Source organism: Erythrolamprus reginae, chromosome 5 (assembly GCF_031021105.1).
Source record: "Erythrolamprus reginae isolate rEryReg1 chromosome 5, rEryReg1.hap1, whole genome shotgun sequence".
Classification (NCBI taxonomy): Eukaryota; Metazoa; Chordata; class Lepidosauria; order Squamata; family Dipsadidae; genus Erythrolamprus; species Erythrolamprus reginae.
The window spans coordinates 68061587-68079587 of NC_091954.1; the positions used below are offsets into that span (position 1 = coordinate 68061587).

General features: G+C 42.3%; 1 protein-coding gene across 5 annotated transcripts; it reads right to left on the reverse strand.

Annotated features, from left to right (window-relative positions):
* Window positions 1–87: 87 nt before the first annotated feature.
* HPS1 (HPS1 biogenesis of lysosomal organelles complex 3 subunit 1) lies at window positions 88–16452 on the reverse strand. 5 transcript variants are annotated; one of them, XM_070752955.1, is made up of 20 exons: window positions 15961–16365; window positions 15777–15824; window positions 14311–14427; window positions 13680–13817; window positions 12639–12781; window positions 11238–11346; window positions 10873–11033; window positions 10544–10655; window positions 9720–9812; window positions 8584–8653; window positions 7422–7486; window positions 5175–5342; window positions 4906–5085; window positions 4594–4661; window positions 3869–3994; window positions 3676–3741; window positions 2850–2994; window positions 2255–2368; window positions 1605–1687; window positions 88–1154 (listed from the first exon to the last, which is right to left on the reverse strand). In XM_070752955.1, the coding sequence occupies exons 3-20, from the start codon at window positions 14425–14427 to the stop codon at window positions 986–988; spliced, it is 2127 nt and encodes a 708-aa protein (XP_070609056.1). In that variant the 5' UTR covers window positions 15777–15824; window positions 15961–16365; the 3' UTR covers window positions 88–985. The 5 variants fall into 5 exon arrangements, with proteins under 5 accessions (XP_070609056.1, XP_070609059.1, XP_070609057.1 ...); XM_070752958.1 differs by having other exon boundaries at window positions 15669–15824; XM_070752956.1 differs by having other exon boundaries at window positions 15511–15824; window positions 15961–16363.
* Window positions 16453–18001: the final 1549 nt, after the last annotated feature.

Genomic DNA, 18001 nt, shown 5'->3' on the forward strand with positions numbered 1-18001 from the left:
GCCTTCCACAACTGATTCCATATCACTGGCCTGTACTGAAACAACAATAAAGGCCGCAGGATGATTTTAACCACAAATACAGCCAGCTTTGCCAAGTTGCCTCAATCTTTATTTGCAATTAGAATACTGAAAACTGAAATGGTATAAACTATTAAAAGCTGAGAATCCTCAGCTTTTTTTATGGACATTATTTTTATTATGTTCATGTCTCTTTTTGCATACAAGTTTTACAAACATTTGTAAATCAAAGAGGGAAAATATGGGGCTTGTGCCTGTGTTCTTTGACACCTGAAAAATTTCCTGCCCACCTTTTTGAAATTGTATTTAAAGGAAAAAAATAAATACATGGAAGGCTAGCATGCTGCAAAGCAAGATATGAACAAAAAAAACCCAGAAAAAGCCTCTGGAAATTTATTTTTTAAATATGCCCCATGATCTTCTATGAGATAAGTGATAAGAGACTGATAACTAGGATCTAGCCAGGGTGGTGGACGGCATTCTCTTAGTTCACTTCTGTATTTTATAAGAGGACTAAAATGTCATCTTTTCTGTTCTAAGTTATTGTATATTACATTTCTCGAGCTTAGGATAAATATTTAATGATAATGAAGTGCCTAACAAAATGAGGCACTATACTAAACATATAATGTTTACAAGCTGTGCCCAATGACCTTCTGAATCAAAATTGTGATGTGCAGTTACAAGAGAAGCCCTGTACTGCAAGTTCTCCAACACAAGTTCACACCAAGGGCCATTGGTAGGTCAGTAGCTGTGATCTGACATGAATTGCTTTTGGCCTCCAAGACAGAGCTCTTTTGATGTTGTGAAGGAAAACAAATGAACACGTTGATCTCCTAGCTCTGAAAATCCAATGGAAGTCAAGTAAAAATGCAGCCCCACTGAAGTGAAGTCAACAGAGACTGGAGATGCAACATATCACGAAAGAAGAAAACAGCCAAATTGCGCTGAGCACCAGTCGAGCCCTCTAAAGCAAGGGGATGCGTGTTGGTTCCCAGAGTTGTTGGGCCAAGCTGCGTGCCTGCTGGATGACAATTTCATTTGGCATGACGCCCAGATGGATGGTCAGCAGCTCATAGCACTTCACCAGTTCATTGGTACCGGTATGTTTCTTGCCAAAATAACGGATCAGTTTCCTGTAGGAGAGAATCAAAAAATGGATAAATGTGGGTGGTGGTAAAAAGGTGGAATCAAGAACATCCCACAAAGCCTCAATGGTCCTGCCGGTAAAAGACAAAAGCCCTGCACTTCAACTATGAAGAGGCTTACAGAAATTTAAAATAAAGCCATACAATTTTAGGCAATTTAAAGATCTCCCCCCAATGTTATGCAAAGTAAAAGATAAAAGTTGCAAGAATATTGAGGGTTACACCACCTTTCAACTTCATATCACACAAGGATAACTACAGTAAAGATTTAGACCTAATGTTGGAGGCAGCCGACTTCAAAGTTGTGAATTATACCATTGCTAGGAGGAAGAGGCAGTTAATTAAGCCGTAAACACTGTCCTTGCCATCTAATCACAGAGCTCGAATCAAATCCCTTCTGCACCCATCAGTATCTATGGAGTCAGAAACCTTGCTTACCTATAATAATCACCTGCCAGTGCCCCGATGGGAACTGAATCATCAGAAAGCACTGGCACGTCCGTAACCTCCAGCTTATATCCCTACAGGGAAAAAGAAAGAAATTGTCAGGGAAAAGATGTTTTGAACTGAAGCAGATATGTGTGTTTTAGCTCATGGCTACAGAAGGCATCCTCATCTTAGTGCTCTTCAGAAAGACTGGACTAAAGTCATCAGTCTGTACTATCTTCCTGTCGTCAGTATTTAATTGCCACATTAGTTGTTCCTCCCCAAAGCTGGGAAAGTCCAATACCTCATCAAAGATGAGTAAATCTGGCTTTACTGGTAAGGATCTGAAAGACCTGCAATAAATCAGGAAGTGTTTCCGATTCCAAGTTGTTTAAGCAGCAGTAGGAGAAAAGGAGACTCTCCCTGGCCATAAATTATACCAATTAAATAGAGAAACTAGGAATAGCCAATTGTGGATTTAATGGGGAAGAATTATGAATTTGATTTGGGTATACCAAAGCAAATCTCTCTATATCATTTGCACCACACTCTGAAGAAAAGTTGGTCTTCAACTCCCGTATCAATCTCTTTTATATACTAAGTTGTAAAATAGTATCCTGCCCCTCCCTTCTACTCTGAGCTCCAGGTTCATCCACAATTACCAGCTCATTCTCAAACCAGAGGAAGTAGGTACAATAGTAGTCTCCATCTCGGACCAACATTGTATTGTAGCCCTTCTGCAAGTAGCTTCGAGCCAAAGCCACCAGTGACCATACCTGTGGATCAAAGGCAGAGAAAGGAAAGTAAACGTTTCTTTAAGAGTCAGCCCAAACCTCAAATTCAAAATCTCCCGTTGCAATTATATCAATACAGACACTTATTTACTTCCTTATTGAATGAATGTATAGGACTAAGGACTTACTTCCTTATTGAATGAATGTCCTAGCGGACTCAGGGCGACTTACAACAGTAAAATCATTACAAAATTTAAAATGCCCCAATACATAAGAACATATGGAAAGATTAAAACCCAATAAAGAACACACAGTCATCACCCATATATACTAGAGGACAGAGCGCAGAGTTATCGCTCAACAGCCCCAGGTCTGCCGACATAAATATGTTTTCAGTGCTTTTCGGAAGGCGAGGAGAGTGGGGGTGGTACAAATCTCTGGGGGGGAGTTGGTTCCAGAGGACCGGGGCTGCAATAGAGAAGGCTCTCCCCCACCAAATGACTTGTCAATCACTTATCATTACCTTCTTCTTTATAAATTCAAGCAGAGGTCCTTTGCCTAATTCTGAAGAAGATTCCTCTGATGCGCCAAGTGATGGAGCCACCATTTGTCCTACTGTACGATCCACATAGATGAAATGCACCAGCCCTGGGAAATTTTCCAAATATGTAGATGAAAGCAGGTTAAGGACTTGGTTAAATATAGGCATCTTTTCCATTGGGCCATGACCAGCAATATTTAGGCACTTCATAGAATTTTTGGAGTCAAGAGCCCAATCATTATTTTTTAAAACATAGAACTGAATGAATAACAGAGCTATCATTTAATTTCTTTAGAGTTTAATGTTTATCTAGAAGTATGGGTACTTTCTTGCTGTATTTTTGTTATCCATCAACACCATGTTTTTATGGCTCTGTTCCAAAACCTGAGAAACTTAGGAACTGTGCTATTCTATTCCTGTTCTGCCACATGCCTATAGCAAGGGAAACACGAAGTAGGTTTTGTGCATGTGAAGATAGAAAATAAATTCTTGTTTTCAAGGCTGTTTTCCCAAGAAATTACTTCTCTGCCAAGGTTGCTTCCATATTTGTTTCAAAATAGTATCTTGCCCAGTACTTCCCTCTCCTTTCTCTACCATAGATAAAACCAAAACAAGACCCTGTCTTACATTATTTTGAACCCTGAAATAAGTGCTTGGCCTTGTTGCCGTTCACTCAAAAGCCCGAGTGGGATTATTATTGGGGGATGTCTTATTTTGGGGGAAACAGGGTATTTTCCTATAGTTCTTCTAGCATTCCCCACCAAAATGGAAATATGGCTGGAGGGGAATGGTAAACATCAAAGGATATGAAACCATGGTGACATTACGCTTGCTCTTTACCAATAAGAAGTCTTTCCAGTCTTTGAGCTTGTCCCTGACAATACAAGATGGAGAAAAATAAATATTAATGATTTTTATCACAACAGTGCTTGGCACCTACAAATCCTGCAACCCACCAGACTCTCCGCTGCAATTTCATCTTTCTGCTCCTTCTCACTCACTGTGTGATTTGCTGCACCCGCTCCAGCAAGTTCTGAGGAAGGCCTTGGGCCCCTGGCGATCCTAGGAAAAGGAGCCGGTATACAGCACAGAGCTGCCGCCGGACGTTGCAAAATGCCTGCAAAAGCCTGGAACCAAAGTAAATATCACTATGTTTTTAGAACAGTTCTCTCTAAACGTCACGCCTGATTTGAGTTTGCAATTTTTTTTCTACAATTTTTTTTTATAAGGAACATATCAGCAACCCAGGAAAACTAATTATCCATATGGAATTCTTTTGCTTTCCTTTCCCTAATTTTTGATTGTTTTCTCTATTTTTTCTTTGCTGCACAAAAGTCTTAGCTGAAGTACTGCACTCTTTACCTTTGGAGGAACATTGGACAAAACAATCTCTTGTTTTATATAAATTATAGCATTTTGATTTTTAGCTTTAAACTAGTTTTCATTTGCCACCCACCTGAGGAAATTGTCTCCTGTCCCTCCAGGTTTTAACAATCTTAATCAGTTGGAGCTCTGAAAGCAACAAGTTGCCCACTCCTGCTTATTCTATCTTTTACATTTTTAGTTCTTGCTATATGCTATGTATAATTTTGAACATCTTTGTTTCTTCCTTCTCAATACTCACAGGTGCAAAATTTAAACTATCCCATAGATGTATTCTGCTTGAGTGGATGAATTTACTTGTGCATATCAGTCAGCAGATGTGATAATTTTGACTAATACTCACTCCAAGGAAGTCACAGACTCACTTCGAGAGGAAATTTTGTTCTTTAAGTCCTGCCAAGTATTCTGCAACTGAGGGACATTGAGAAACAAGTTGCATTCAGAATCCATTGCACAACAGAGTTCCGCTCCTTTCTTATCTAGGAGGTGTCATTATCATTCCCAAAGCAAAATGGGATCTCAACTACTGTAAAGGACTACTCAATTCTATCCCATGCTGAAGGATTAGATTTTATCAGTCATTAGCCCAGCCCTCCTCAAATTGAGCAAAAGCTTCCACTAATATTACTTCTGTGTAGATTAACTTAATTTTTACCCGTGACTCTTGTCCGCTCAGCTTTTTGACAAATTTGTCCATTCTATGTCGGAGCTCCAAAAATAATGGCTGAGAACGCAGAGGTTGCCGGGTCTCCTGTCCTTCTTTCAATTTCTTCTCTATCGTCAGGATTCCCTCCAGCAATTGGTAGATAGAAAGGGCCACTTGGGAACTAGGGTTCTAGAAGGCAAAGAGGGTGGACATTGAGAAATCACCTGTACCGGGGGAGGGGGGATTGTATCAAATGAATGTCTGTGGACTCTGTTCACCTTTGTGAGGAGTACCAGAAAGATGCCTGGCCAGAGTAAAAGGCAGTGCATTGTGTGTGGCATCATGGGACAGTAGCCTTCTTTCAAATTGACATCCAGAAATATTGTCCGGGGATTTGTAGCTTCTGGGGCTGGGGATTCTACAATGTGCAGCATATCCTCAGCCAGCTAGGAAGAAAATGTACAGGTGTCATGGAATTAAAATAAAACGAACTGCAGTATATATTCAGATTAATGTTCCAAGACTTCTTGTTTCGTTATGATTTAAGGATGTGCCAAGGTAATCTGCTATTACTTTCAATTTGTGATGGCAATGTAAAGCAATAGCTCCAACTACTGACAATTTGAAGAAGCAAGTAGGGAATATGTGGAGAGCAGATCAAGAGGAGGCAATATTCATCAGAACTGAGTTCTAGGAAGTTAACATTCCCACATTTCTTCCACACACTTGAATAGAATTTGTTTGTTTTTTAATTAGGATGAGGTAACTTGTTCAAAGCTTTAGTTAGTTAATTAATTAATTGGACTTATATGCCGCCCCTCTCGGAGGACTCAGGGTGGCTTACAGCATAGGGCATGGGGTGAGGTATCATCAGTACGCTGATGATACCCAGCTTTACATCTCCACCCCATGTCCAGTCAACAAAGCAATGGAAGTGATGTGCCGGTGCCTGGAGGCTGTTAGGGTCTGGATGGGTGTCAACCGACTCAAACTCAACCCTTATAAGACACTGTGGCTGTGGGTTTTGCCTCCCAAGGACAATTCCATCTGTCCTTCCATTACCCTGGGGGGGGGATTATTGACCCCCTCGGAGAGGGTCCGCAACTTGGGTGTCCTCCTCGATCCACAGCTCACATTAGAGAACCATCTTTCAGCTGTGGCGAGGGGGGCGTTTGCCCAGGTTCGCCTGGTGCAACAGTTGCGGCCCTATTTGGACCGGGACTCACTGCTCACAGTCACTCATGCCCTCATCACCTCGAGGTTCGACTACTGTAATGCTCTCTACATGGGGCTACCTTTGAAAAGTGTTCGGAAACTTCAGATCGTGCAGAATGCAGCTGCGAGAGCAGTCATGGGCTTACCTAGGTATGCCCATGTTTCACCAACACTCCGCAGTCTGTATTGGTTGCTAATCAATTTCCGGTCACAATTCAAAGTGTTGGTTATGACCTTTAAAGCCCTTCATGGCACTGGACCAGAATATCTCCGAGACCGCCTGCTGCCGCACGAATCCCAGCGACCGATTAGGTCCCACAGAGTGGGCCTTCTCCGGGTCCCGTCAACTAAACAATGTCGGTTGGCGGGCCCCAGGGGAAGAGCCTTCTCTGTGGCGGCCCCGACTCTCTGGAACCAACTCCCCCCAGAGATTAGAACTGCCCCTACTCTCCTTGCCTTTCATAAGCTCCTTAAGACCCACCTTTGTCGTCAGGCATGGGGGAACTGAGACATCTCCCCCGGGCATATACAATTTATGAATGGTATGTCTGTATGTATGTTTGTTTAGAAAATGGGGTTTTAAAAATATTTTTAAACTGTAATTTAGATTTGTTGTAAATTGTTTCACTTTGTTGTGAGCCGCCCCGAGTCTGCGGAGAGGGGCGGCATACAAATCTAAATAATAATAATAATAATAATAATAATAATAATAATAATAATATTATTATTATAAATGATTCTTCCAGGATAAAAAAGAATTGGGTTGGAGGATGTTTATCAGGATAGGTAGACTATTCATCTACATTATCCAAAATGAAAGTTATTTATTGTATCACAGAACAAGCCTCCCCAAATTCTCTAGCCAGGAGGATTGTCTATATTGGTTGAAGATTATAAAGATTGTAGTCTAATGCATCTGGGGGATACCAAATCTGGGGAAACTACTATAAAGAAAATCCTTTGTTATCTTTTCTGTCTTGAACTCTTTGATTCATTATGGGATAACCTCTCTCCATCTTCTACTGATGCATTTCTCTATGGCTACGTTTTATCTTTTGTGGAGTTTTACAGAGTTTGAGAGATTTCGTTTTATTCTTTTCTCCATATGGGGACAACAGGTGAACAAAGCCTATGCTAAAGGCCTAGCTTACAAAAAGGGCAATGAGTGGGTGGGTGGTACCCTAAAACAATTTCTGCTTTGGTGATAAAATAGGTGAAGGTTAGAGAAAAGTGTAGGAAAGAGTAAATCCCCAAAAGATGAAAGTACAAAAATAGATTACAACACTACCAACCCTAATCCAAGTACTTACCAAGAAATCAGCAGAATTTACATCTCCATCACTCTGTGACTCAACACCCTCAGTCCAGACACTTCCTTCAGATAGCAGAAAAAGAAGGGAGTCAAGAGTGCTTCCAAACAAAGCCTTCAAAGCCTTCTTGTCCCTGCCTCAAATACAAAATTTTACTGACATGTTCAGTCACAATCATCTTCCACTTGCAGCCTCTGTCACATTTTTTTCTTTTTCAACAAAAATCCCATAAAAATAAATGTGGAATAGCTGCATAATAGCTGCATTGGTTGCCGATCAGTTTCCGGTCACAATTCAAAGTGTTGGTTATGACCTATAAAGCCCTTCATTGCACTGGACCAGATTATCTCAGGGACCGCCTTCTGCTGCACGAATCCCAGCGACCAGTTAGGTCCCACGGAGTGGGTCTTCTCCGGGTCCCGTCAACTAAACAATGTCGCTTGGTGGGACCCAGGGGAAGAGCCTTCTCTGTGGCGGCCCCGGCCCTCTGGAACCAACTCCCCCCAGAGATTAGAATTGCCCCCACCCTCCTTGCCTTTTGTAAGCTGCTTAAAACCCACCTCTTCCGCCAGGCATGGCGGAATTGAGATACTCTTTCCCCCTAGGCCTTTACAGTTTTATGCATGGTATGTCTGTATGTATGTTTGGTTTTTATAATAATGGGTTTTTAACTGTTTTTAGTATTGGATTATTACTATATGCTGTTTTATTACTGTTGTTAGCCGCCCCGAGTCTGCGGAGAGGGGTGGCATACAAATCCAATAAATAAATAAATAAAATAAATAAATAAATAAATAAAATAATAACTACTGGCTGATGGTCCATATAAGCACCCAATATACCCTTCCTCCAAGAATGGGAAAGAAGTAAAAAAGACAGCAACCAGCACACAAGATTTTGTCCATTATTATCCTAATCCAAACATCTGGAGCAATACCTATCCCTTTTTCTGCAGTTTTTATCAGCTTTAGGACATTATTTTTCTAATGTCACAATAGTAGTAGAGAAGACAGCCAGACAGCCAAGGTAATATCAATTGTCATTTACTGCAGCCAATTAATATGCAACCCACTTCTGAAAGAGTCCTACCCAGAGCCATAACAGGATGCCCCTCATTCTGCATAATCTCATATCAATGTTCTCTACAATTGATCCCACTCACCTGTGCTCTGTTGGCTAGGGGAAGCCTTGGGAGTGAAGAACTCTTCAGGCATAGAGAGATCGTCTGCTATCTGAGGGAAGGCAGAAGGGAACTGACTCAGCCAAAACTCAACTTGGCTTCCTCCCATATGCCCCTGAAGAAATTCTTATACAGTGGTACCTCATCATACGAACTTCATTGGTTCCAGGAGGAGGTTCGTAAGGTGAAAAGTTCGTAAGATGAAACAATGTTTCCCATAGGAATCAATGTAAAAGCAAATAATGCGTGCAAATTCTTCAGGAAAATCCCAAACTTTAGAAGGGAGGCGAACAGAGGGCAGGGAGGAGCAGCTAAAGGGGGCGGGTGGAAGAAGCAAGGCTAGGCTAAAGGGTGAGTGGGAAGGAAGAAAGGCAAGGGGGGCGCCCCTCCCTTTTCTTTCTTCAAAAGACACCATTTCAGTTCCTTTGCAAGCACGTTGTTCTCTACAAAAATTTTCCTCCCCCAAGCTGCCCCTCCCTCCTCCCTTTTCTTTCTTCAAAAGACACCCTTTCAGTTCCTTTGCAAGCACGTTGTTCTCTACAAAATTCTTCCTCCCCCAAGCTGCCCCTCCCTCCTCCCTTTTCTTTCTTCAAAAGACACCCTTTCAGTTCCTTTGCAAGCACATTGTTCTCTACAAAAAATTTTCCTCCCCCAAGCTGCCCCTCCCTCCTCCCTTTTCTTTCTTAAAAAGACACCCTTTCAGTTCCTTTGCAAGCACGTTGTTCTCTACAAAATTTTTCCTCCCCCAAGCAGCTCCTCCCTTTTCTTTCTTCAAAAAAAGGGGGGGAAAGGAAACCCCTTCATCCCAGCAGCAGTTGCTTGGGTTCGTAAGGTGAAAATAGTTCGGAAGAAGAGGCAAAAAAATCTTAAACATCGGGTTCGTATCTTGAAAAGTTCGTTAGAAGAGGCGTTCGTAAGATGAGGTACCACTGTAGTGTGCAACAGAGATTAACCAGTCCGGGCAAAGACTGGATCTCATACAGCCTGTCCCAAACCTCAGAGAAGCTTTCTTGTTTTTTGGTTATTCTAACGTTTGAAATCCAGTCCACATCCAGCATCCAAACCCAAAACCACCTTAAGTAACTGAAAGATTGGACCAAAGGCTAACCAGTACTCACCTGCTCTTCAGAAGTGCTGTGGTAAAGGGGGGTGTTCACTGGAATGCTCTCACTGCTTTGAGGTCTCTGAAGACTTATTTCTCCTTCTATAGGCTGAATAGAAAGGTTTGGCATCAGCATCCAGTGCCAGTATAAAAAGCTACTTTTTCAGTGTTTAATTTCTCACAGTGCCTAATCATAACTTAATTTTGTAGCCCTGTGGGAAATTAAAATAGTAGAAAAACATGGGGAAATAAGCATTTACAGGAGCTAAAGGTCACATTCATCCCATCCTTCTTTTAAAGAATTTAGGATAACATATATTGATTACATCTTTCAACTTCATTTTAGACATGTTTGAGTGAATATCAATGAGATTTACAGTTGATGAGGATTTGAACTAATCTTCTGAATTCTAGTTCAACAAGGAAGACTTGAACATTCGGGCATTTGTGCAAATCCCAGAGAGCCAATACTGTTTAGTAATTAAGATACTAGAACTGAAGAGGAGCTGATTTAAGTTCATTCTCAGCCAAAAGAGCTCATCAGAAGACTTTTAATCAGTCACTATTTGGCAGCCTAATTCCTTTTATTGTGAAGAGAAAAACTGGCGAAGGGAATGCTTATGCATGTTGTCTTAAGCCTCCGAAGGAAAAGTGGCATATATCTCTATATCTGGCACATAAATATTTATATGAATAAAAGAATTCTGTTTCTACCTGATTCTACACTGACATTCCATCCCAAAACAGTTGTCAAAGGGATTCTTAGACAGAGGGAGGGAAGAAGACAGTGATAAACCAAGATATTCTTATTCCCTTTATATGGGATAGTTATTTCTTTACCTGGGCAAGCACTCCAGGAACAGGCTGGTCCTTACAAGAGCTGGGATATAGATCTTGCACAATCAGGAGCAGAGTGAGCAAGTCAGCTGGTCGCAGACAGCTGGCATTCCGGCTGGAAACAAAGCGCCCCCCACCACCGAGAAAAAGAATGTAATTGTTAGGGAAGCCATATACTAGCTTCCCAAAGGGACAGAGAAAGCAAACTAGAAGCCCAGACTGTGGGAAGTTTCAGAGGAGGAGGCCCAGATAGTGGGAAGCATTAAATAATTTGTTGGGAAAAGTGGCGTCTACTTTAGGCAGAAGATGACTGAAGAGAACTAGGATCTTACCTGGAGTAAAAGGCAAACAGTTTAGTGTCTACGAGCAGGAAAGCATGCAGTACTTCATGTCCAGCACATTCAGTGTTGCTATTGATGTACTGTACAACTTGGCGCTCCAAGAATTCAATACACTGTTCACACAACTGTGGGTGGATCAGTCGCTCTACAGCCTGATAAAGATGAGCAGAGGGACATTTATATTTCAAAAGCCTTTCCACTCCTACCTCCGGAGCTTGGGTGCCTTTGAATTCCCCTATAGAACATAAAGTACATTTCTATTGCTCTAAACAAATGTAGGATAAATTCCTTCATCCCATCTCCATTCTTAAAATGATGCATTTCAGAAGCATTTCAACAACCCCACTGTACTTTACCTCTACAGCAAAACTCTGATCTTCCGCACGCAGCTGGTTATAAGTCTGCAGCAAGCTCTGAAAAAGCCCCCAGGTATGAGCTCGTTGTTCCGTTTCTACTGGGCGAAGTCTAAAAAAACCCAAACCAAGCCAATCAGCTGAGTACCACTAATTTTCCCTTTCACCCACTCCATACTTTGCCATTGGTCCCCCTTTCTATCTACAGGGGAAAATGCTACTGCACTCCACAGTCATTATCTTTAACCCAACTATTCAGTCTTCCTTAATATACCAAGCAATATACCAAGCAGTTCATGAGAAGCATAGAAGTCTTTATGTTGCTGTTTTTGCCTATCAACTATAAATAAGGCCAACTTTTCTATCTCAGAACTTTATGACCAATTTCTAACACATAGGTGATATGCATTAGAGAATATATTAGACTGACTTTCATGAAGCTGGTATTGGAGTATATGAAAATTACAATGGCTAAAACTGCCATTGGCTAGACCAGGGGTAGGCAAAATTGGCTCTTCTATGATATGGACTTCAACTTCCAGAATTCCTAAGCTAGCATGAATGGCTCAGGAATTCTGGGAGTTGAAGTCCATGAGTCATAGAAGAGCCAACTTTCCCTACCCCTGGGCTAGCCCAGTGATGGCGAGCCTTTTTGGCAAAGAGTGCCAAAAAGAAAGCACAGGACTAGACACACACTCATCTGGACCTCAGACCAGGAAGAGGGGTTGTCCAGGGGCCATGCGCACACTGGAAAATGTACTTCTGGCAAGTCTTCTGGTTACTGCCATGCATGTGCATGCACTGATCAGCTGGCTGACGCACATGCTCACACTGGAAAACGGAAGACCAACTCTTCCGGTTTCTGACATTGCTGCACGCACATAGGCCAGCTGATCATCATGTGCACATGCACACCAGAAACACGGAAGAGGAACGGGTGACGTGCATGCCAGGTGACATGGCTCTCCTTGCCACTTTGGGCACCCGTGCCACAGGTTCACCATTACAGGGCTAGATGGTTGTATTACAGCAATGGTTCTTGACTGCAGCAACTTCAAGACATTTGGACTTCAATTCCTAGAATTTCATAGGCAGCCTCCTGGCTGGGGAATTTTCAGAGTTGAAGTCAAATCATCTTAAAACTGCCAAAGTTGATAAACATTATATTACAGCAGTTTGACCAGGATTACTAATGTGCAACATGTATTCGAGTCTAAATTCCAAGAGTGAGAAAAATGAAAAAGATCTTGCCCTCATGTCACTTAGCACAATTACAAAAGGGGAACTTAATGTTAGTAGAGCTGAAAAACAACATATAAAAAGCATGGTTGATTTTCCATCCAAGGAAAGGCCATGATGAAAAATCCAGCAAAGCAAAAACCCCATCTTCACCCAGTCACTCACTCCCGATGGAAGAGGTGGCTGTCCAGTGTGACTAGGCCAAAGTGAACCTCAGTTAATCTTCTGAGCAGATAGATCTGACGGCGCAAGTCATCCTCACTCTCACAGCCATCTCCATTCATGGCAATGTACAGGTACTCGCCAAACTGTAAAACAAGCAAGAAACACTTACACAACTGCACCAGCTACAAGGACAAGAAAACAAAATCAACAACAAGTACTGGTAACATGTACCATAAAACTAACTTGATTTAAAAGCCTCTTTTTACTGCTCCAAAAACTCTAAACACATTTTTATTTTTAAATAAAAAGTCAAAGGCAATTCACTGATGATGGTTAGTCACTGAGCTCACTTTAGAGAACACTGTCTAAGACATATCCAAAAGTGTGCAGTCTACTATAAGCTATTCAACTATAAGGGGAGTTGAAGTGTAGACAAATCCAGCTGAAGGATGATTCCCTTGGGACTTCATATGCACATATATGGATACATGTGCTTTAGATATCCATGCCACCTAAATTACCAATTTAAAAAGCCAAATTGGTTTGAGGCCAGTCATTAGTCTATGACATACTCAGATACAAATCTGCCTACAACTGAAAGACTCAGAACTGAGAAGATTGAGACTCCCCAGCTAAAGTGTAGGGGGGGAAATCTGGTTGGCTCTCATTTTTGACTGAAATACTCCCCTAATTGTGGCCAAATGATATGCAAACTGATGTTTATGAAAACTGAAATGCAATTCACATAAGAAGGCCCCAGGTCAGGGAGAGATATTGCAATCCTGTTGCTGTTTTAAGCTAAGTTGTTTTGTATCATTTCATTGTTATTTGTTGATTGATTTGTGGCTTTTTAAAAAAGACAAAGTTGTAGAGAAGATTCTATTTTGCATAGAAACAAAACTCTTTTGGGAGAAGAGAGAAAATGTTTGAAACCGGACAGTTCATTTCTGTCCTAAAGCAAGTGGCACATCCAGAAGACGTTTATCCCCCTTTTGTTAGAAGTTCACCAACTACTTGTAACACAGGGCAGTGAATAATTACCATATGCAGCACATAAAGATGCTTGCCATTTTCAGCAGAGAAGAAAGTGTATGTGTCTCCTAACTTTTCTAGCATAGTTGCACAGGAGATGATCATGGGGGCAAACAATGTGTTGATGCTGTCTTCCACAGAAGGTCTCTGTGAAAAGAAGGAAAACAAGCAAATATTCTTGTCTTTCAATTAACACACATATCTTGAACTAGCAGAAACCCAATATCCTTCCAAGAAGTTATACATAAACTCTTGAACAGGAACATGTAACTATTAATGTACCTAATTACATTAGGCCTTGTACAGCAGACCAAGAAGCAATATATCAAAAGTTTACAGGGCCACTACTCCTTTATTGAGTGATTTGGCAAGGTTTAAAGGACCCATTGTGCTCTTTAATCCCTTGAACTACAAAACATATACTGTACTGTAGAAACAGGCCTGAAAACGTTTGCCTCCATCTACTCGCATGGGGCTCTGGGGCCTGCAAAAGCTGGCAGACTGCCATTTTGGCATCCAAAGAAATCTTAGGTACACTTGCTGTAATGCTTCAAGAGTTACAATTTCCAAACGGAGCTGATCCCAAGAGCATCAATCTCCTGTTCCTGCAATTTGTACTAATTCTCTCTTCAGCTCTTACTTCATCCTCCTTCTGATCCTTGCTTTCAAATCGCTGGTGTAGCATTGCCAAAAAGTCTGTATCTGCCCGGTAGAAAAGGACTTCAGCACCCTCGCTGGAAATGAGGACGCACTTCATCTGTAAAGAAACACAAAACGCTCAGCTTTCAAGGTGGTTACCTCAATTTAGTTCCTGTTTATGAGGAGGCGAAAAACAAAAGGGGGGGGAGGAGACTGGTTTTGTATCTAGCAATAAATATAAACCAACAAAAGCGACAGTAAAAATGGTGGAAGGTCTTAAGCATAAACCTTATCAGGAAAGACTTCATGAACTCAATCTGTATAGTTTGGAGGACAGAAGGAAAAGGGGGAACATGATTGAAACATTTAAATATGTCAAAGGGTTAAATAAGGTTCAGGAGGGAAGTGTTTTTAATAGGAAAGTGAACACAAGAACAAGGGGGCATAATCTGAGATTAGTTGGGGGGGAAGATCAGAAGAAACGTGAGAAAATATTATTTTACTGAAAGAGTAGTAGATGCTTGGAACAAACTTCCAGCTGACGTGGTTGGTAAATCAACAGTAACTGAATTTAATAAAAATATATCCACCCTAAGATAAAATACTGTACAGGAAATAGTATAAGGGCAGACTAGATGGACTATGAAGTCTTATACTGCAGTCAATCTTCTGTTTCTATGTACAGTGTTCCCTCGATTTTCGCGGAGGATGCGTTCCGAGACCACCCGCGAAAGTCGAATTTCCGCAAAGTAGAGATGCGGAAGTAAATACACTGTTTTTGGCTATGAACAGTATCACAAGCCTTCCCTTAACACTTTAAACCCCTAAAGTGCAATTTCCCATTCCCTTAGAAACCATTTAGATCATTACTCACCATGTTTATTTATTAAAATTTATTTAAAATTTTTTTTATTAAAGTTGGACGAAAGTTTGGCGATGACATATGACGTCATCGGGCGGGGAAAAACGTGGTATAGGGAAAAAACCCGCAAAGTATTTTTTAATTAATATTTTTGAAAAACCGTGGTATAGACTTTTCGCGAAGTTCGAACCCGCGAAAATCGAGGGAACACTGTATATGCATATGTAAGGACTTAAGACAATCTATGTATGGATATACATATATATTTACTAATAGAGAAATAGATAAAAGCTGTAAAGGAAATAGTTTGACTTAATAACATATAAACGAAAATCTAACCTTAAGGCAATTCACTGTAGAATTGTTAAAGGTTGTTATGTATATTTGTAAAAGTGATGTTTTGTATTGTCTATATGTTTGTTTTTGTTATTTTAATGTTTTTTTAAATTTTATACTCAATAAAAACTATTTAAAAAACTAAACAAAACGGTAACCACTGAAGAACGGAGCGTGGGGTCAAGCAAGCAAACTTAGTCTCTATAACGTGGCTATCGGCTGGTGGTGCTCCAAGGGGGCCTTTGTAGAAAGAAGGAAGAGCCAAGAACCTTTTTTTTTTCCTCCACTTGCTTCGTCTACGGAAACGAAACTTGTTCCTATAGTTGGCAGAGAAGGAAGGGAAGAAAAGAAACAGTAGCTAAACACCCCGCTGGCCTGGAAACCCTCCGGGATTTAAGCGGAGGCTTCCCCGGAAGGAGGAGAACATTCTGTCAGGCCACGAAACTGCCCTACCTTGCCCGTCCTGGGACACGCCTCCAAGCGAGGCCGGGAGCGGACCGCGGGGCCTTTTCAAAACGCGTCAGCTGAGGAGAAGAAAACGGCCCCGTCCAAAAGCGGCTCTCAGCCACTCCAACTCGTGGAAGGCAAGACCGACCCCGCGCGCCGAGGGGCGGCCCGGCGGGCGCCTGACTCTGCCCGCGGGAAAACACGTAGAAGGCGCGTTTCAGCTCCGCCTGAAGCAGAGAAGGCTCGGAGCTCCCCAACCCACCCCTCCGCCTGCCGTTGCCGCCCTTTGGGCGTTGCTGTTTAAATGGGGTTCGCCGTTTTCTTGGCTCAAACCGGCGGCGAGTCTGTGAGGCAGATGGCGGAGAGGAAGGAAAAGGCGCCACGGCCTGGCTTTATTTCCTCACACCGCTCGGTTGGTTGTTTGGCAGGTTTATTTAATGAACCGCCGCCGCTCCGCCTTTGAGAGGAAGACAGGGCGGGGCTCTTCGCCAAAGTGCTGGGGAGATGGAAGTTGGTTTGTCCGAGGTGAAGAGGGCCGGACAGCAGGGCCGCAAAGGAAGGGGGCCATAGTAGGGTTTGGCCGGCCTTTTCTCTGAGCAGGAGGGCGGGCGGGCGGGCAGAACCCCTTCCCACTTCCATCTGGCTGCTTCCCCATCTCCCTTAGCAAGTCCTTTTTCGGCTCTGACAGAGATGGGCTGCTAAGGTGGGAGGGAGACGCGTGCTCGCCCCCGTGGCTCTGAAGGCTAGCGGAGTCCAGCACAATTCTCCTACTGCACCTGGGCAGGTGTGGGGTGCTTATTGAAACTAGAACAATCTGTCTTTCTGCTGCTTCATGGCACAACTAACCCAGCCCCTATCAGCTGATATTCAGGATGCTTCTGAATGTGGATTGGGCCTTCTTCTGGAATAGCACTAAACTTGAAAGCTTCTTTTGGACTTGAGATTAATGCTATTTGAAAAGAGATATCAGCTGATAGTCATGCTTCCATGCACACACCCATTGCTAGTCTAGTCATCTGTCAACCTCTTCTCCCAAACTCCAGCCCCAGTCCAGTGTAGGAAGAATATTGATGCATATTTTCTCATTGGGTGGTAATATTTAGTGGGAAGGGAAGGATAAAATGCCAGGGGAATCTAATCTCTATCCTTAATGGGGCCTGTACAGTGCAATAAGTAGAAATCCATTTGCGAGGAAACACTAGTGGAAGAATTAAAATTTATCCTGGTAGTTTTCTGCTGGCTCAAGTACTGGTGTGTAGTATGTATGTACGTTTGTATGTGTATGTATGTAGGAATGTATATATGTATGCATGTATTTATGTATTTATTTATTTATTTGTTTATTTAATTTGAGTTGAAAGGAACCTTGTCAACCAATCCAATCCAATGCTGAAGCAGGAATCCTATACCACTATAAAGCCCTTCATGGCACCGGACCACAGAGTTGGCCTTCTTTGGGTCCCGTTGACTAAACAATGTCGTCTGGCGGGACCCAGGGGAAGAGCCTTCTCTGTGGCGGCTCCGACCCTCTGGAACCAGCTCCCCCCTGAGATTAGGATTGCCCCCACCCTCCTTGCCTTTCGCAAACTCCTTAAAACCCACCTCTGCCGTCAGGCATGGGGGAATTGAAACATCTCCCCCTTGCCCATGTTGTTTTGGTGTTTGATTGATTGTGTGCTTGTTTTTTATATATTCTGGGGTTGTTTTTATGAATTTTTAGCTTTAAATTGTAATTGGATTGGTGGGTATTGGATTTGTCACTATGTACTGTTTTGCCATTGTTGTGAGCCCCCCCGAGTCTGTGGAGAGGGGCGGCATATAAATCCAATAAATCTAATCTAATCTAATCACTTCAGCCAGATGGCAATCCAATCTCCTCTTGAATATTCCGAGCGTTGAGGCGTTCACAACCTCCGCTGACAGGCCATTACATTGGTTGATCACGCTCACTGTCAGAAAGTTCTTATTTCCAGGTTGAATCTCTCCTTGGTCAGCTCCCATCTGGTTGCTCCTGGTGTGGCCCTCTGGTGCTCTGGAAAATAGTGTG